The sequence below is a fragment of the Xiphophorus hellerii genome, chromosome 16 (assembly GCF_003331165.1).
Source record: "Xiphophorus hellerii strain 12219 chromosome 16, Xiphophorus_hellerii-4.1, whole genome shotgun sequence".
NCBI lineage: Eukaryota > Metazoa > Chordata > Actinopteri > Cyprinodontiformes > Poeciliidae > Xiphophorus > Xiphophorus hellerii.
This window is the reverse complement of record NC_045687.1, coordinates 653,455-674,195: the sequence shown is the minus strand read 5'-3', so window position 1 is coordinate 674,195 and position 20,741 is coordinate 653,455. Positions and strand designations below refer to the sequence as shown.

General features: G+C 42.4%; 2 protein-coding genes across 5 annotated transcripts in view; one reads left to right on the top strand and one right to left on the bottom strand.

Moving 5' to 3' along the window:
- Positions 1-796, bottom strand: part of LOC116735621 (uncharacterized) — a 12,422-nt gene extending 11,626 nt beyond the window's left edge. For both annotated transcript variants that reach the window (XM_032587630.1, XM_032587629.1), the window contains exon 1: positions 683-796. The gene's annotated coding sequence lies outside the window, so the exon portion shown is untranslated. The remainder of the gene's footprint in view (positions 1-682) is intronic.
- LOC116735623 (keratin, type I cytoskeletal 13-like) lies at positions 796-20,741 on the top strand. Of its 3 annotated transcripts, none has more exons than XM_032587634.1 (8): positions 796-800; positions 18,163-18,377; positions 18,493-18,575; positions 18,691-18,847; positions 18,921-19,082; positions 19,203-19,328; positions 19,405-19,628; positions 20,495-20,741. In XM_032587634.1, exons 2-8 carry the CDS (start codon positions 18,177-18,179, stop codon positions 20,646-20,648), a joined length of 1,107 nt encoding a protein of 368 aa, XP_032443525.1. In that variant the 5' UTR covers positions 796-800; positions 18,163-18,176; the 3' UTR covers positions 20,649-20,741. The 3 variants fall into 3 exon arrangements, with proteins under 3 accessions (XP_032443525.1, XP_032443524.1, XP_032443523.1); XM_032587633.1 differs by lacking the exon at positions 796-800 and adding an exon at positions 17,867-18,099; XM_032587632.1 differs by lacking the exon at positions 796-800 and having other exon boundaries at positions 17,867-18,377.

Here is a 20,741-nt window from a genome sequence, read left to right as displayed (position 1 = left end):
TTATGTGTGTTTCTTGAAGGTATACAATGTCCGCTGATAAGGACTTTAAGTGAGAAAATACTTTAGCCCTTTTTAGGACATGCCCCAAACCCCTGACATTCCAACTGGTAAAGTTTATGCCACCGCCCTGTAATGACTTGTTATGGTACACAGAAAATGTTCAACAGAATGGCCTCAAAGCACTCATGTGTTAGCCTGACAGTGTATTGCAACATGTAAAATGCTTTTTTTTTTTTTTTCTCCGAAGAGTTTTTGCAGCGCTAGTGGCTCGTATTTTTTCCACAGTAGGCAGACAGGAAGGAGGGTGAGGAGAGGGGGGAAGACATGCGGCAAAGGTCGTCGGGACCGGGAGTCGAACCCGCGACGTCCGCGTCGAGGACTAAGGCCTCCAAACGTGGGGCGTGCTAAACCCCCTGCGCCACCACAGCACGCCCCGTGAAATGCTTTTTGAACAAGAAAAACAAACAAAAAAGTTCCCCCCTCCCCCCATCCCACTTTCCCAAACAAAGCGAGAATAAAATCCCCACATAGCAAAATAGAGGAAGCCGGGCCGTATGGGCCATACAAATACCGAACTAACTCCGCAAAAAGGCTCCTCTGTCCACTCAAGCTGAATAATTTTAGCCTCATGCAGCATGTGGTTTTAATGTTAGGTAAAAGTAGAAGTTTTGGAAAAGCTTACTGCGTCAGCTGACCGTAGAGCTGGCTTGTAGTCCAACAAGGTGTCCAGAGTTTGTTTTTGCAGGAAGAAATTGACCCTCAACATCTGAGAGGCCAGAGCCTCAAAGCTGCTCCTCCGAGTTGTGCAGTCTCAATGTTGTCTCAGCTCAGCAGGACATCACACATCATAGGAAGCTGGGCCACTCCCTCTGAATGCTTCATGTCTTTTTCACTTTACAGACTTTGTCAATACCTGTATTAATTTTTTGTCTAACATTGTAAAAAATAACAGATATATTTTCTAAATAAAATGATATATTTTATCCATCTTTTTAAAGTTGCAGTTGCTCTACCTTACTGAGACCTAAACTACGTCAGGCCCCTGGACGGATCTCTACTGTAAAGAAACTTGCCTGAATAAATCCAGACGTCTCGTCTCAGGATGACTGGATCCTTTTTTCTGCTCTTCTACTTTGCCTTCCTGCCCTCCAGTTAGATATGATCTGTTGTTATTGCTACTACTCTCTCTAGCCAAAACAAATATGCCACCAAACGAAAAGATCACACACTCTTAATATTTTTTGGACCGCCTTTGGCTTTGATCACGACATGCATTTGCTGTCGTTGTTCCAATAAGCTTCTGCAATGTCAGAACATTTATTTCCATCCAGTGTTGCATTACTTTTTCCCCACTGCGTTGATGACGGCAGAGTCTGACCGCTGCACAGAGCCTTCTCCAGCTCATCCCAAAGACTCTCGTTGGGTTCAGGTCTGGACTCTCTGGTAGCTGATCCATGTTCAGTGAAACCTTTCATAATTTAGGCCAGATGAATCCTGGCATTGGAATCTTGGACTATGCCCATGCCGTCAGGTAGTCAGCTGACTTCGGTTTTGAGCGCATACTGTTTTTGAACTTTGACCCGACCGCCTGCAGCAACACCAGATCATAGCACTGCCCCACAGCCTGCTACAGTCGGCACTAGGCATGATGGGTAATCACTTCACCTGCCTCTCTTCTTACCTGATGCGCCCATCACTCTGGAACTCTGGGTAAATCTGGACTTCCATTGCTCCAGAGTTTAATCTCTATGCTTCCTAGCAAACTGATGTCCCAGATGAGGATATTATGCTAAGAGACACGAAGGTGAAGTTGGTGTTAAGATGTTAAGTTGCTCTCTATAAATGAGCTGTAGAATATGGAGATGTGTGCTTGCTGACATTAAACTGTGGTATTGGAGTCAAACATATAATCAACGGATTATTTCTTGGTGGTGGACTTGGACTTGGCCAGAGCTCTCTGTTTGTTGGGGGAGTTCAGAACCATTTCTGTGGTTTTTCTGTGAGAACCCATAGGTTCCTCCCAGGATTTAATATTTTTCTTATTTTGTCTTTGTTTTTCATAAGTTTTTCATTTGCTTTATGTTTTTGTCATGATCATAACGTCTGAGTGTGTTTTGGATGCATGTGAGTCATCTCTCTAAACAGAGGATCTTTGCTCCAGGACATGGGCGCAGACTGCAGACGTTCCTGCAATTTTAATTTCAGGAAATTTAATTTAATTTCCATCACTGCTGGAAATTAAAGGAGCTTATATAACTATTAGGTAGTCGAACCTCATCTGTTTCCTATTGAGGTTAACAGAGAGTCCAACTATGGTGCAGAATATTTTTCTTAATCCAGATCTGGAATCCTCAGAGTTTCTCATAACAAGGTAACATAACTGTTAAAAATGCCTCAATAAATCATTGTACATCTTTCCAAGTTCGATGGTTTTCTTGGAAGTTGGTTGCTGTTCTGGGCAAGTAGCCATATTTATCTCTCTTCTGATAAAACATGATGCTTTAACCAAAGTATCAGAATTATTCTTCCACAAATGTATCTGCATTCCTGGTGTCCATAAACATGATCAGATTTGCAGGTTTCTACCTGCAGCTTTACAACTGAAGCCACTTCACCTGAACGTCCCTCAGGTCTCAGAGCAGGAAGTCTCCATGGTGATGGGGCTGAGAAAGTTTCCTGGCTGCAGAGCGCTGACTTTGGGGAAGAAGGTGTGTGTGAGAGAGAAAATATTCTTACTGTGTTTTAAAATTAAGTAGTGTTATCCTTATCAATGAATAATCAGGAAGTTGCTTTCTGTACAGATTAATGTATAATGTTATCATCTAACATCCAACCGTTGTTATTTTTCTTAGAGGTAATAAGTGTATGGACCTTACCAAGCTCCGCCCACAACCGACCCACGTGACCACAAGTCTCACAAACAAAACCTCGCTGCTCCTTGTTTCTATGTAAGCATGACTCCATTAGTGCATCATTTCTAGCGGATTTTCACAATATATCAGCTACTACAATGGACAGAGAAACTAACAAGTTCATGTCATCATCTGGGAGCAGGTTACTGGTTTCTCAGTCACAAGCTGGTTGCAAACCTGAGGCCAGCAGGTGTCAGTCAGTTATGGTAGATCTGAACTTTGACCTCAATATGAGAAGCTACAGCCTGATAGGAGGAACCAAAGAGCTCTGTAAAGGTAAAGGCAAATCTTCTGAAGTTGGTGGAAGTCTCCATGGTGATGGGGCTGAGAAAGTTTCCAGCCAGGAAATTCACATAATTTCCTGGCTGCAGGAAAGTATGCAGCCATACTTTCCTGTATGGCTGCATACAGGAAAGTATGCAGCACTGCATCCAGTGTTGCATTACTTTTTAGGTGGCAAACAGTGTTACTTCCTACCCAGTCTCCTTTTATACACAGTCTTTTGTTGGCTAAACTCCCTCATCCACTTTTTATTTTATTTTATTTTTTGACCTCCCTTTAACATTGTTTATCATGATTTTGACACTACAGTTATGGCATGTTTATTGAGATGTTTATCAACCAAACATGTTTTAAAAGAAGTAAAACTTCTTTTATTTAATTTCACATAATTATCGCGGTAGAAGCCATTTGTTTGTTAACATTTTATGAAATATATTTGTTCTATTTGATGTTTGTTGTGAATGACGTAAACTCACAAACTAACGAGGTAATTAGTCCAACGTTTATAAACTACAGCGGCTGTAATGAGTCACAGCAAAGGGAAACAAAGGTAAAATAACCTGAACAGGTGATCAACTCAAAACCACTCCTACCTTTTTACTCTCTCTCTCTCTTTGTAGTTTAAGCACACCTGTTACCATGGCAACCGCCTGCTCCCTGCAAGACGAGCAAAGATTACGTTAAAAACATAACATTCAGTTCGTTACGATATCAAGTTTCCAGGCTTGATATTTATTTATCGATTATTAATCAGCGCTTCCCTGAACACAGCGATGGTTGATTGACTAGCTGTACTTGGTGCTAACGTGGCTAACAGAGTAACAGTTTAGTCCAAAGCCTTTTCTGCTAAAATAAAATCTTTAGTGTATGTCAGATACAGACACATTGCATATTGATCTGTTTAGCTAAGGTAAGACTGTGTAGCAGACAGGCTTCAAGGTGTACAAGTTGTATCAGTTCTGCCATCATGCTGTACTTAGCTAACGGGAAGCTAAGTGTGTTTGTGAGACGGCCACGCACGTGACCAGGTAGAATGGGCATCAGCCAATGAAACGTGGCCCTGTGGTAAGGTCCATGAACAGGAAATGGAGAGATTTAATATCAGGATGGTGGAACCAGGGTGGCACAGGTGGAAGACGTCACCCTAACTCAGTGGTTCTTAACCTGGGTTCGGTCGAACCCCAGGGGTTCGATGAGTCGGGCTCAGGGGTTCGGCGGAGCCTCTGCCGCGGAGGTAAAGACACACTGGTGTAAAGTCGTGATGACGCGCCCCGCTTGGCCATCACTGGCTGCACAGGATCATGTTACATTGCTCGGCCAATCAGGGCTGCGGGGAATTTAGTGCGCGCAGCATCAGCGGCTGTCGTAGTTGTACGTTGCGTGGTTTCTTTCTTAATATTTTAATCCATACTAAATATGTGGAGCAAAAAAGAAGAAAATGAACAGACTTTGCTCTGAAGATGCACCTGCCAAGGTGAAGCCACGCCTCTCTGAAGCCACGCCTCTCTGAAGCCACGCCTCTCTGAACTGGTCTCCCAAAAACAGCAGCAGGAGTCTCACTGATTTACAGGTATGTCATTTGTCCAACACTTTATTCTGGCCCCAAAAAAGTATTTTGTGGATTCAAAATGACAAAAAACAAATTAAATTTTAAAAAATTAAGAATTTTTTTTTTATTCTGGGAAAAAAAATCCAAATTTATTTTTAATTAGTAGAATAATAAAAAAAATATTTTTGGGGGCTGAAATTCTTTTATGGGGCCGAAATATTTTTTGCTGGCCAGAATAAAGTAACACTGTAACTTGCTGTGAGTTCATGGTTTTGTTCTTTGAGCAAAGTGACGTTCATGCACGGCTCATTTTGTGCACCAGCAAAAAAACATATACCTATGTCTTGAATTTGGAAAAAGTTTTTATTTTATTTATCACTAAAGAAAGGTTCGGTGAATGTGCATATGAAACTGATGGGTTCGGTACCTCATAAAAGGTTAAGAACCACTGTCCTAAAACTATTAACACAAGGAAACTTTACAATCAACAGGATGAGACTTTAGTACAAACCCTGAATTTATCAAACTGTTTGGTCTCATGAAAAATGCTTTAATCTTTTTCATGAAAAATGCTTTAATCTTTTTCTATGTCTAATCATAAGAAGTTGTAAACATGGAAAAGTCCTACTGAGGGAAAGTTGATCTAAGCTGTAGTTACCCATAACAGTTATGGGTAACTGTTATGGTTACCCATAACCATAACCATAACCAGAGAAGGTGACCATCTTCACTGGTTACCCATAAAATACAGCATCAACCTGAAGATGCTCCTCCTGACCTTCAGAGCTCTCTGTAACTTGCTGCCTCTGTTCTTCACTCATCTTCTTACAATTATAGATTGTTTTCAGTTACAAGGAACAAATACTTTTGAAAAAAAAACTTCACAGATGAATCTGGACCTGAAGAATCTGGAATCATCTGTTCCTGCAGGATTAATGCAGTTTGGGAGCAGGAGCAGCGAAACCGGGTCCGACCAGAACCGGGTCCGACCAGAACCGGGTCCGACCAGTCAGACTCCTTCACTTCACAGAATGAAAAAACGCTTTCATCTGATTTTATTATGACAGCTTATGAAAACATTAGTTTATGTAGACATGTTAAGTTATTATGAGTTGGTGATGTAGGCTGCGTTTCTATGGTTACCAGAAATGTTTTTTTTAATTCAATAAATAAACCAAAAAATCTAAAGATTTTGAAATGTTTCAATTAATTTTGTTTAAATTTTAAGAAAACTGATGATTTAGAAAAGAAAAATCTCCAAACTGAGCTGCTTCATGTAGCTCAGTTTTCCAAGAAAACATTTTTAACAGTTATGAGAAACTCTGAGGATTCCAGATCTGGAGTCAGAAAAATATTCTGCACCATACTTGGACTCTCTGTTAACCTCAACAGGAAACAGATGAGGCTTCACTCTATTCACAAAGGTCAAATATTCACAACAAGCTAACCAGCAGCGCCACCAAGTGGAGGACGAGAGGCACTGCAGGATAAAAAGCAGAGTTTGTTTTTTTCTGTTTTCCTGATTCCTGCAAGTACAGAAAAATATGTGAACTGAAACTTGAACAGCAACATTTCTGGTGCATTAATATTTTGTTTATTGAAGATTTAGTTTGCTGTTAGTTTTAGATACTTTTTGTACTTTTAGTTTTAAATGCTAACGTATGAAATGCAGAGACACATTTAAACTAATTAACCAGTCTTAACATGGTTTCCTTTAGTTGTGATTGTTTTATTTTCTATCTCTGAAAGATTTAAAGTCAATAAAAATGATTTATTGAGATATAAACCATAAATCCATGTTGGATTTTAAAGGTCAGGATTCAGAATGAAAACAGAACCAAATCATAACTTCATAACATAAACCTGGATCATCTGCATGACTCTGCTGCTTTTCTTCGTTTTTGCTCTAGAACTAAAGGTGAACCGCCAGCCCAGCTGCTGGGATCCGACCCGAGTCCTGCAGGTATCAGAACCGAGTTTGGGACTCAGTTGGTTTCAGAGACTGAACCGTGTTGAACTGAGACTCGTTCAGTTCCTGTGGTTCTGTCTGGCTCCGGTCCAGCTGTTAACATGTCGTCAGTCCTGTTTGTCTGCAGGAACAGAAAAACTGTTTCCAGAACTACGAGTCGGAGAGAAGAACCGTTTCATCCGTTCATCAGGAGCAAGCAGCGACACGGAGCATCGAACCCATCGCCTGCAGGTGAGCGTGCAGAAACCTGCGTCTCCACCCGGACAGGAGGCGTGTCCCTGATGCCGTTTCACCAACCGGCTGGTTGCCATGGCGACAGCGGGCCTGACCTCTCAGTCCCGGTTCAGAGGCTTCAGGGGGAACCGGGACCAGGAAGGAAAACATCAGGCGTGAAGTTAAATCCCAGAAAATCCCAGCAAACTGAAGTTCAAAGCAGCGCCACCTTCTGGAGCTTTAAAGCAAACAGAAGAACAAATCCTGGGATTCTGCTCCCAGTGAGGAAACATACTGGTTACTGGTCTGAACTCAACTCAGACTGGGAGGAATCCATGATCCCTGCTGGTTCTTCTGGATCTGAACCAAAACAAACTCCAGTTCTATCTATCTATCTATCTGTCTGTCTGTCTGTCTGTCTGTCTGTCTGTCTGTCTGTCTCTCTCTCACCCTGTTGTGGTTAAACTGAGATAAAATCTCTTCAGATATCTGGAGCTTCAGAGGAAATCAACCAACATTCCTCTGGTGGAAACCGTAACAGCAGATCTCCACCCAGCAGCAGATCTTCAGGTCTCATCATGTTTCAGGTTATTTCTTTGTGCTCTCCAGAGACCTGCAGGATGGCAGATCTGGAACTGTCATTCTACGCCTTAATCATTTGCTTCTCCACCTGCTTTTAGCTGGTTTCTCTTCTGATGGTCCAGTGGATTCAGTTCAACCAGAACTCCACCATCTGCTCCACCTCCAGCTGCTGTGGTTCTGACTCAAACCAACCTGTTCCCCTCCTGGCCTGTGGGGGCGCTGCACCAAGAACCACTGAAGGAAACGACACAAAAACCTCTGAAGACACTGAGAGCAACTTCCTGTTTCACCAGATGGAAACAAGATGGAGGCGTCAGATTTTTCTCTTTAGTCTTTGGCTGAAGACCAGGAGCCATTTCTGCTGCTAGCGCTAGGCTAGCAGGTTAGCTTTGTTTGTATTTACCCAGAATGCCCTGCTCTGTAGTCCACTTCCTGCTTTTGGAGCGGTTTCTGGTCCGCTTGGCTTTCAGATTCAAACCGAACCAGAGTTCACTTCAACTGAACCCAGTTGAGGACCAGAGGTCAGAGGTCGATTAGGATACACACCTCACCAACCAAACCGGACTTTGACTAGACAAGTGGACTGGAGTTGGGTCATTTCTGACCTCATCTTCTCAGAGGGTGAAGATCTGATGAGATTCTTGACCAGAAGCAACATGAAGGTCCAGAACCTGGATTTATTATTTTCTCTATATTTAACAACTTGACTTGGTTCTTCATCAGGTTTTAGTCAGATTATAGGAACCACTGAGAAGCTTCAAAGCTGCTTCAGGCTCCAGGTTCAGACACAAAACCTGGACTGAGGAACTAAAGTCCAGTTAGAAACCGACTGAAGCCGCTTCAGGTTCTGACCCAACTGGTTCTCCCTCCGCTCTGCTCAGAACGGAGCTGCTGACTTTACAGCCTGAGGCTTCAGGTGCTGGAGACGATTTTACAGGAAGACGGGAAAACTGAGCGGCAGGTAAACATTTCCTTATAAGGTAAAAACAGGGAGATGCAGGAAGAGGAGGAGGAGGAACAAGCTGCAGGTAGAACCAGAGAAACTGAACATAATCTGGTTCTCACCCAAACATGGAGCCGTCCTGGTTCTGAAGGTTCTGATGGTTCTGATGGTTCTGAAGGTTCTGATGGTTCTGATGGTTCTGACAGAGGGCTTCAGTTTGATCTCCTGATTCCTGGTTGAATTTCTCTCCTCTGAACTCAGATCCTGTTTGTTTGCAGGACGATCTGACTGGAATAATAATAATAATAATAATAATAATAATAATAATAATAATAATTAGTAATAATTAATTTTTTGTTGTGATCTGACAGAAGGAACCGATTCCAGTCCTGCATTCATCTGACCTTTGACCTGCTGCAGATTTGTCTCCATGGCGACGATCAGCCAGAGTAATTACATTAACTGCTGCAGAGTTTAACAGCCTGCTTGTTTCTCACTTTGTGTCAAACAGGAAAATCTCCTGGAAGGACGACATCCTTCCAGAACCTCTGCGGCTGGAGCCGGCTCCGAGCCACAGAGGGGAAGGTTTCCAGGGACCAACAGAAAGTAGAACATCTTTATGACGTTGGAAGAAAACAATTCAACATTTTTAAAAATAAAAATCTGAAAAGTGTGGCATGCATTTTTATTCTGTAGAACAGCGGTGTCCAGAGTCGGTCCTGGAGGGACGGCAGCATGTTTTATTTTCTCTGGTGAATGAGAGACAGCAGGTCCGTGTTCTTCTCAGGCCTCTAACGATCCATCATTGGATCCAGGTGCGTTAAACCAGGGAGGTACCAGAACATGCAGGATGCCGGGCCTCCAGAACCAACTTTGGGCTCCACTGCGCCAGAACAACCTCTGGCTGGGTCCAGATGCAGGTTTTTGTCTCTATCAGTTTTGTCCACAGGCTGAACTTTGTCCCTGTTCTTTATCAGGGAAAATCAACAAAAAGTTTGATTTTCATTGGATTTAAGCTTAGGCTTGGACTAGGCCGTTCTAACACATGACTATGAAACCATTGCATGTCTTGTTCTTGTCCTCCGTGTCTCGGCCGTTCCCACAGCTGGCTTCTCTTCTCTCTGCTGCTCAGGCTAAGAGCTGAGGTGAGTCATATGAACAGCATTTAAATCTGTTAAATTAGCTTTTATGATGTTCATGAAGAGAAATGAAATCTTCTGTGCGACTGATGTTGAAGCATCTGAAGAGCTTTGCAGTCAAACACTCCTTCATTTAGCTCAGACACAAAGGAAAAAACATTCTGCTGAAGCAGAAGGAGCGATCACTGACACAGACAGCACACCTGATTCACTTTATGCTCACAAACAAACAACCAACCGATCACCTTGGTGGTCTGGCTGTCGACTCCCTGCTGTGTTATAAATCTCTTCTTCCTTTAAAATCAACGTTTCAGACGTTTGTGGTGCAGGAGGAGAAATCTTTCTTCTGTTTACTTCCACAGCGTTCCCATGGTTACCATCAGAGGCCGACAGCGCTAACGATGGTCTTATTCCTGCTAACACGCTACATCAACATGGTATTTAGCAGGAGCTAATGCTAAAGTGCTAAAGCCAGGTGTAAACCTGATAAGAGCATGAATATAAACTTCTAACTACAGTCAACAACCAAAACTACAGCGCAGATGTTGAACTTTATTCAACCGAAAGTTTATCAAATTAGAACTTTACAATTTATATGAAAAATTTATTTAAGAGACGATAAGTGCGCTAAACATGTTACCAAAACCGCTAGGCAGAAAATGAGCTCCACTATTAGTGCATTAGCAGAAGTATCATGATTCTGTGGATCCAGTATTAAAGGATTCAGAGATTACAGCCACCAATAAAATACAGAAATCTGTAAATACAGGAGATGTCCTCAAAAAACACTTCTAACTACCGAATAGTTCAAATACCAAATAAACCTTAACATACAGTGGACAGGATGTTAGCACTGCAGCAGAAGCTAACAGCTACAGTCATCATTATTTCTGCTTTTGGGGGTTCAGCTGCTTTTAATTGCCAGCCAGTAGCGTGCCAGGTAGCATTCCCACCATTAATCGCTCACACACCCAACATGGCAACCTTCAGAGTTGAGACATAACACAGTTTTACATGTTCAACAGTGAAATAATAACCTGCATCATCTGCATACAGTTTGACTCTCATTCCTCATCACCTCGCTGCCTTTCCTGAACCCTGAAACAAAAACATTTAAACTAAATAAACCAGGGGCGTGCTGTGGTGGCGCAGCGGGTTAGCACGCCCCACGTTTGGAGGCCTTAGTCCTCGACGCGGACGTCGCAGGTTTGACTCCCGGTCCCGACGACCTTTGCCGCATGTCTTCCCCCCTCTCCTCACCCTCCTTCCTGTCTGCTTACTGTCAAAAAAAATACGAGCCACTAGCGCCGCAAAAACTCTTCGGAGAAAAAAAAAGAAAAAAAAAAACATCAAAAATAACTTCCACATGTTTCCCTGAACTGCAGCTCAGATTTTCTGCTTTACAGGAAGTAAAACGAGCTTATAAATCAGTTTGCTCATCAAAGTAAGAAGCGACAGCTGAGTGACAATCCAGTTTATGAGGCTGAGTTATGAAACGTGAAGTTCTGAGGAATTCAGGAGCTGCACCCTGAAGAGGAGGAGGAGGGGAAGCTGTCTTCATCCAACTGACGAATTACAAAATGATGAAAACACAAAACCAACCATCCGTGCGACGGATGGTTGGTTTTGTGTTTTATTTGCAGGTTTTACCTCAGAGCTGATCTAAAAAGTTAAACTTCTTCTGTGTTTGCTCAGACAGAAAACCTGATTCCTCTGACTTTTCAGGATTTGTTGTTTCTGAAAAAAATGGAGCTTAAAGTCGCAAAACCAAATATTAGAGTTGTTCTGTAACTAAATTTATATTCTGTTAACTTTGGATTCAGTCAGCTGATGAGTTGAACTCCTATCACATTAGCTCCGTTATTTCAGTCCCGATGTTCAGCTTTTACTGTGAAAGGAACTGCATGACCACTTCCCTCCAAACTTTTTGCACCAAGGGCCAAAATCCCAAAGTTGAAAGTATTCAGGAGCCAAAATTGTCTTTTTCCCCTGAAATAAAGATACAAAAATATCATTTTTTTTCTTTCTTGTACCTGCACAAAAATAAATAAAATGTAATCTTTTATGTTTTTGGGTTTTTTTTCAATTTTCAATGTTTATTAAATCCTTCAACAGTTAAAGAGACAGTGAAACCGATGTTGACAATATCAGTGCTGTAAAGCAGGGGGCCCAAAGTGGGTCCTGGAGGCCCGGCATCCTGCAAGCTTTAGTTCCCTCCCTGGAAACAACCTTCAGCAGGTCCATGATCTTCTTAGGCCTTCTAACGAAACATCATTGGATCCAGGTCCGTTAAACCAGGGAGAGATTAGAACATGCAGGATGCCGGGCCTCCAGACCCACTTTGGGCCCCTGCTGTAAGTTTACAACATTAAGTAGTTGTACAGAGAAGGACTTGAGTTTTTAACACCCCCCTCATCCCGTCCCGATCCTCCTGTACTCCCCCCACCCCAGCCAGCAGAAGGAGCTAAAGCAAAAGAGAATAGAGTAAAATAAAAATAAAATAAAGTAAATAAAAAGTTCACACACACTGTATCTTTTATTCTGGACCAATAGTGTTTGAGTCTTTCCTCTGGTTTTAAGAACGGTTCCCTGGCATCAATCTGACCGTTTATCTTGAGGATGAGTCGTTGTAAGAGCTGCTCTCTAAACGTGCCGCATGCCGTTCTGAATAGGGAGGGACATTTTGTCCTCTCCAGTGTCTTAATATAACATAAATAATATAATGCTGTGGTGAGGGCTATTTTTAACCATTCTGCTTTTTTTGTTCCTATTTTGACCTTATAATCTAATCTAAGTCCCAATGTAACCGTCAAGAGGAAGTTGGAGTTAAGTGTGCTGCTAATTGTTCCCATAACCTTCTGCCAATAAGAAATTAGGTTTGGACACATGAGGAACATGTGAAGCATGTCTCCCAGACTGAACAAATATCAGAGTTACTTATTCTAGCTCTAAATAATTTAACTGGTGTCCAATATAATCGGTTCAGAATTTTGAACTGTATCTTTTATGTTTGTTTTAATGTCTAACATCGTTTAACATTTTGGGTTTATGTTTTTACTTTTTTCAAAGGCTATAAATATTTTTAGTTTATTCCAAGACATGAAAATAAAAGTGTTCTTGTTCATCATTTACAGATTTAATCTGCTCATTGTTTCTGTTTCCAGGTTTAAATGCAGATTAAACTGTTTTTCCCTCCAACGCTGCAGGATGAAGTGAATGACTGAAGCCTCAGGAGTTACAGAGAAAAGATAAAATCATGATGATTTATTCTGACATTCAGCTTCAACAGCTTTGATTTGAACAGAAATGCATATTTGTATTTCTGTGGTGAATAAAACATATCAGGTTTCCTGCATGTTGAATAAAATGTTAAAAAGTTAAAAACTCCTAAATGTTTCAGTGATATGTTCATGAAAACCATTTCATTCAGTCAGTAGACTGGAGTCATCTGGTTTCTGCAGCTTATTGCTGCTGTTGCTTCATGTTTGGTTTGTCTAAAAGCTGAGTGAAACGTTGCCAAGACGACACACCTGAGGAAAGGTGGCTCCTCCCCGCCGCCTGCAGGCTCCCGTCCGGTCACAGCTGCACCGCTGTTTCTGTTCAGACTTGTTCAGAATGTAAAACTCCTTCATGCAAACGAGAAATCATAAAACAGGAGCGAGCGCTGACTGTTTCATTCTGATTTTATGATTTTTATTTCAGTTTAATCTGCGTTCGATTCACCATACCCTAACCCTAAAGCTTCATAAAAAAACCTGATATGATCACATATGAAATAAAAATGTTAAGTTTTAATCAAATCCCAAAAATAATTATCAATGTTTTGTTGTTAAGAAAATATTAATTAATATTAAAATATTTTTTTGTTTTAATTTCAGTTTACTTTAAAGAAAATCTTAACTTGTCTGGAGTTCGGGTTGCATATCATGTTTTAATCTGAGTATTTTTAATAACTGCATAAGTATTTTCTGGTGCTGTTCATCTGCCAACTTCTTATTTTAATCTTCTTGTTTTTAAGTTTAACTTCGTGTAAATCTACATGCTCCGTCTTGCCTGCCTGCCTGTTCACCTGAATCCTCCAGGTTATTCAGGTTGAAACCAATCAGAGATTTTTGTAAAGCAAATTAAATTCATGAAGAAAAAAAGCTGATTTTTCCTTCTGGTGAATTTTCTGCTGCAGAAACTTGGATCCAAGAAGCAGCAAAATAAATCAGTAAAGAGTCGAAAGTTTGAGAGAAACATGATCTGAACACGGTTTGGGTTTAATGAGCTGCTGTCAGGACTCTGAACCAGGCAGGAAAGATAAAACCGATCTCTTTCACAGAAACCGGTTCTGCTGGATCCAAGCTCATCAGCCAATCAGGAACCAGAGTCCGGCACCAACAAACACCTTCACACTTTTAAACCCATTTAATTCAGATCTTTCTGCAGCGCAGACCCACAACCTCTGCTAAAGAATCCATGGAGGAAGCTAAACAATAGCTAAGCTAAGCTAACCTATTGTTTAACTTGTATGGAGGCTAAACATAATTTCCATAGAAACTATGGTGATGGCACAGAGGCCTTCCGTACTCACAGACCTGCAGCTCAGCAAACAGAAAAAAACAGATATTTTTAAACTGATATTTATTTTACAATGACAAATGATTTTCCCCACAAGGCAAAACATTAACTATGACTCCTGTGTGTGTGTGCGTGTGTGTTTGTGTGTGTGTGTGTGTGTGTGTGTGGGCGTGTGTGTGTGTGTGTGTGTGTGTTGTTGCTTATACTGCATATGGAGGACCGTTTTCACCATATGCACCAACAAAGGGCGGCCACTTGTGGAAAGGGGACTTTTCTCCTGGCCGTCACTTTTTTTGCAGTTCTATTAGTGAAGTTTAGAAGTGTGGTGTGAGTCAAGTTCTGGTTCTGGTTAGCCAAAATGTCTGGATCAGGCATAAATACAGTTACTAAAATGAATGAAGCTCAGTACAAAGTTCTCCGTTTGTATTCAAGCTCTGCTCGGCAGCTCGTTACCGGGGAAGCATGCAGTACCTACCGCGGTCACCAGGGGCCCAAGAGCATTTGTTTCTTTTCATCCAAAAAATAATGATTTCTACATACATTATCCAATATGTATTACTGTAAAAACAAATCAGTTCATAGTGAAATGGTGTGTTTTTGATATTATAATGACAGAAATAATTACCAACAAAAACAAACAAAAAAAATCAGCTCCACTGAGGGGGCCTCTTAGTGGCCTTGGAGCCCTAAGCGGCTGCTTAGTTTGCTTATGCCTTGGGCCGGCCCTGATATGCAGATAGCATAGCTGAAGCAGAATATCCAGATGTTTCTGCAGAAATCCTCGACTTGGAGCCAGGAGAACTTTTTATTTTGTGTTTTTTGGCTTTCTCGGTCAACGAGAAAACAACAAATAAAATCTGAATTTTTTCAGACTAATATTAGCCAAACTGAAAAGTTCTTCCTGTGTGATGTCACAGATGTGATTTATATCCTCACCAAGCTGCGGATGTTTAAACCTTGCTCTTTTTCATAATGATAAAGGTTTTATGGGGATTTTAATTTAAAGGAAAAAATTCACTAGATTGGAGTCCAGCTGAGGTCTGTTTTCATCCAAACCCAACAGATCCGCCAAGCGGACCGGAGACCGCTCCAAAAGCAGGAAGTGGGCTACAGCGCAGGGCATTCTGGGTAAATACAACCTAAGCTAACGTGCTAGCCTTGTGCTAGCAGGAGAAATGGCTTGTGGTCTTTAGCCAAAGACTAACTAGAAATCCTCCAACCACTAAAATCTGACGCCTCCATTTAGTTGTAGTTCTGGTCCGGTAGACTCTACCGGACCAGAACTACACCAACTGCTCCATCAGGAGGTAAACAGCTTATATCAATGCTTCTCCCACTCTGGAAACAATCCCTCTAAATGTTGACCTAAGCAGCTGTTTTCAGTTTACTGACATGTGGAACTACTTCATGTTTTATCTCTAAATTTGATTAAAAACCTCAAAGGAAGCAGAAAACCTTGTGTGTCCATCCTGCCTTCGTCTCCCTGAAGATCCTCCTGAATGTTCAGGGACTCAGCAGCTCAGGTGAACCGCGGCGCTCCGGGTCCAAACCCGGGTGTTTTCCATGTTCCCAGCAGTTTTCCCTGCAGGCTGGGAGCAGCACTTCAGGTGATGGGAACATATTCAGTTACACCCAAACCGCTGAAAAACATTTATGAAGAAATCATTAAAAGAGCAGGGAGAGCGGCGGCTGGTTTGATCTGTGTGGGAACGAGTTCTGACAGAAACCTCGGACTGCTGCCAAACTTCATTAAATCTGGAGGGTTTTAACGTTTTAGGCCTGAAACTGGAGGAGCTGTGGATCATTACCTGATTATTGGATCATTAACAGATCCACGTCCATTAAAGCTCCACTGAGCAGTGAAATCTTCTTCTACAGGCTGTTTGGATGATCCGACTAATTACTGACGATTACATTTATCCTGAAGGAAGAACATTTTAAATTACAGCCTGGAAAGCATTCAGACAGAAAAAACGATCTGTCGTTCAACTTCATGGAAGAGTGATGCAGCAGCTTCTACAGCCCACATCATCACCCCTCCACCACCATGCTGACAGCAGAATGATGGACTCCAGATGGTTTGGAGATGACCTTATGACCTTCCAGTTTGTTGCTGTTTCTCTCACCTGTGGACTGGAACAGGAAGCCAGAGTGACGCCCACAACCAGGAAGGCGTTCTGGATGTGGCTGATGTTTCATGGATTATTCTGGATTAGAGGATTTAAACTGTACTCTGTGTTTTCTCTGCATGGATCTCATTTAATCCACGCAGATTAAAGCCGATTAAACCTCGACTGAAGCCGAGTTAAAGTGGATCACGGTTTAAACTAACATAAAGCTTTAAATCTGCAGCCTGCAGCTGCTGGGAGCAAAGAGATGATAAAGGTAAATCGTTAAAGTTGGGACCTGATTAGCAATAAATGGTTCATATTTTCACCATGTTATTCATTTATTTATAAATGTCAGTTTCAAACAAAATATTTAGTTAAAGTTTGCTAAAATATTTAGCGCTGAGCTATTTAATATTTGCTCAGCAAACTACATATTTAGCTCCAAATTATTTAGTTTGATGCTAAGAATTTAGCTTAGAGCTAAATATTTTAGCTTGCTAACTAAATATTTAGCTCAGAGCTAATTATTTAACTCTAAGCTAAATATTTTAGCAACCTAAAAATTTTGGCTGAAACTCTGACATTTATGATTGAATGAATAAATAAAGTGGTGAAAACAGGTGGAAATTAAAATGTCTCAGTTTGACACATTTTTCTGGGAGGATTTAGAAGCTTTGCAGCTTTTCTGAGCCGCCGTCCAGCAGCAGATCTCTTCCCTCTGACTCCATTAGGCCAAAGAGGACTGAAGGATTTCATTGGATAAGCCCAAAGACTGTCACTAAAATCAACCAATGGGCCATCATGGTTATTCATTTTTTAGTTAATTAGCTGTCCCGTCTGCATGTGTCGGTCTAGACGCTCAGTCCTCTCCTGGACAGAAGGATAAACTGAAGTTTTATTTTCTGCTCATACTGAGTTGCTCAAATTCACTACAAATGTTTATCTGCATTTTGTTAGTATTTATTTTTCCCCGGGTCAAAACACAACAATGAAAACTAAACCCCCATTTTTTTCTCCTTCGACAGACTAAATAACAATTTAGTCTGTTTTAGTCAATTTTTGACTGTAACTTTTCAAACGGCGCTTTATGAAGTCGTAGACTAAAGCAGCAGAACCAACAGATCTAACATCTTCAGGGATGTTTTAAAGCTGCACCTGTTCCACCTGGACCAACACCAAACCACTTCACTTACAGAACCTGAGCGGCTCTGTGGAGCAGAATAATCTCTGACATTCTGGTCTTTTGTTTGTAGCTGACAGGAGAACATCCAGCCGCTCCTCTGGTGTTTACGGAGGATTAATGCTGACAGAAGTGGCCCAACCGGAGGGTTCATCTTTAAATCACTCTGGCACACAGGTCACTCCTTTCTTTCGAGCTGCGCCTCGTTATTCCTGGATTGGTTTGAGGTTAATGTTTTCCGTGTCTGAACTGGCTCTTGCCTTTCATGTGAAATGAAAGTTGGCATGTTCTGATTCTGATAATTGTTGACTCCTGCATGCCTCAGACACACCTAAAGGACAGGTGTCTCCTCCCTGTTTGACTCCAGCTCTCCATCCTCCTCCTCCTCTGGAAGGCATCGAGAATATAAAACCCTGCTGCTCCCTCTCGTCTCCACTCTCTCCTCTGCAGCTGATGCTCCAGCACCTCCTGAACATCCATCACCATGAATAGCTTTTCCTCCAGATCCCTGGGTGGTTTCAAGTCCGGCGGCGGCCTCAGGATGTCCTCCGGCTCCTCTGCCATGTCCATGTACAGCGGCGGCCGCGGCGGAGCCGGTGGTGGCGGAGCCTCCAGCTACGGTTTTAGCTTCGGTGGCGGCGCCGGTGGTGGAGCAGGTGGTGGTGGCGGAGCCTCCAGCTACGGTTTTAGCTTCGGTGGCGGCGCCGGCGGTGGAGCAGGCGGTGGTGATAGCATGAACATCCCTGCCAACGAGAAGGCCACCATGCAGAACCTGAACGACCGTCTGGCCACCTACCTGGAGAAGGTCCGCAGCCTGGAGGCAGCCAACGCCGAGCTGGAGAAGAAGATCAGGGAGTTCCTGGACAAGAAGACCTCACCGTCCGCCAGAGACTACAGCGCCTACTATGCCACCATCGTAGATCTGCAGGGAAAGGTAGGATGAGTGATGCTGCAACTAACCAACTGACTTCAGGTGAAGAAGTTCAGATAAAGATTTTCATCTGATTTTGGGTTAAAACCTTGTGTAACTGAACCTTCCTGTCCCTCAGATCCAGAGAGCCACTGTAGACAACGGTGGGATCTACCTCGCCATCGATAACGCCAAGCTGGCCTCTGATGACTTCAGGATGAAGTAAGTCCACTGAGTTCAGGCTAAAACTGCTCTAACCAGACCTCTGGCATCACATCTGTTCCTGCTTCATTTGACTACAAACCGGTCCGGAAACACTCTGTTAACATCCGTCCAGGTATGAGAACGAGATGTCCATGCGTCAGTCGGTGGAGGCCGACATCGCTGGGCTGAAGAGGCTCCTGGACGACCTGACCCTGGCCAGGTCTGACCTGGAGATGCAGATCGAAGGCCTAAGGGAGGAGCTGATCTTCCTGAAGAAGAACCATGAGGAGGTGAGGGAGCTTTGATGGAGCGGAGTCTGAGTGACTCTGGACGGTTTCATGCAGCTGTAAATGGTGTCTGCAGGAGCTGCTGGCCACCAGAACGCAGATGAGCGGCCAGGTGAACGTGGAGGTGGACGCAGCTCCAGGACAAGACCTGAACAAGATCATGGAGGAAATGAGGGAGCACTACGAGTCAGTCGCCGCCAAGAACCGCAAAGACCTGGAGGCCTGGTTCCAGAACAAGGTGAGGAGTCTGGTGCTCATCTCAACATGCATTCTTCTTCTTCTGAGATTCTCTGACTCTGCAAGTAGCGCCACCATGAGGCTGATTCTACGTTATTCCTGATGTTTTTCCTCCATACAGACAGAAGGGCTGAACAAAGAAGTTGCTGCCAACACAGAAACGATGCAGGTATCCAGGTCAGAGCTCACAGAGCTCAAACGGACCCTGCAGGCCCTGGAGATCGAGCTACAGTCACAACTCAGCATGGTGGGTGCAGCAACCGGCATGTATGATCAAACCAAGACAAATATCAACTCAACCGTCTCCCTCCTGTCCCCAACAGAAAGCCGGTCTGGAAGGCACGCTGGCGGAAACCCAGAACGGCTACGCCATGCGACTGGCGGGCTTCCAGAACCAGGTGTCGTCTCTGGAGGAGCAGCTGGTTCAGCTGAGGGCCGACCTGGAGCGGCAGCGACAGGAGTACCAGGTGCTGCTGGACATGAAGACCCGACTGGAGATGGAGATCGCAGAATACCGCCGCCTGCTGGACGGAGAGGGAGGCGGCAGGTGAGACACGTTCACCTGGAGAACGATCCTCCAATAAGTGTCAGGAAAATATCAGTAAAATCTGATCAGTTCTGAAAACCAGATAAATGCAGATTCTTTCCAGAAGATTCTGGAGAATCAGGAGGAAACCTCACAAAATAAACTCACATTTACTTCATAAACGACCTGAAGATCACAGAGACACCAGCATGTCATCTGAACTGAACTGGACTGAACTGGAATCACTATTAGAACCAGTATTTTCTCCTCAAACACAATCTGAACTCTCTTCCTACATTAAACCATGCATTTCTACATTGTTTTGAAGAATGTCTCAAAATTTTTAGTAAAAACTTTTGATAAATTTATATCTTTTGTTGTTTTATTTGCTTCTGGAAGAAATTTTCTTTTTTGTTTTTAAGTAAAACTCATTACATTTCTCACATGAAACTTGAGTGAAATAAGAAGCCTGGCAATACAAACATTTAGAAAAAAATTAGAATTTTTTTTCAAAATTATAGTCCAGCAAACCCAGTCAAGAATCTCCAATAATATATATTTTTGTTTATTTTAAATGTTTATTTTTTTTCTCTAAATGTCAAAAAAATACTTACCTCCTTTCAAATTTTTTTTTTTGGGGGGGGTCATAATTATGTAAAAACTGGTTTAAAAATGTTTATTTATATTAAGATTTTTTTGTTTAGAATTTCATGATTTGAAATATAAATTTCTCAACATTTTGTTTTGAATTTTTTGGATTGAATATTTGAAAAACCCAAATTTATCTAATATTAATTTAAAAATTAATTTAAACATTAAATATATTTCTCTGTGCTTAATGTTTGCATCAATAAAACCATTTTTGTTTTTTTTTGTTTCATTTACAGCATCTCGTCCTCCAAGGCCTCCTCCACCTCGGCCTCCACCTCGGCCTCCACCTCCGGCTCCTCCTCCACCACCACCACCACCACCAGGTACGTGGTTGTAGAGGAGGTGTTGGTGGACGGAAAGGTGGTGAGCACCTCCACACAGGATGCCTAGGGAGCCGGAGACAGCGCCCCCTGCTGCAGAAATGGAAACAGCAACTAAAATCTGCTGAGGTGCTTTAAAATAAAATCAGATTTAAAAAATCCA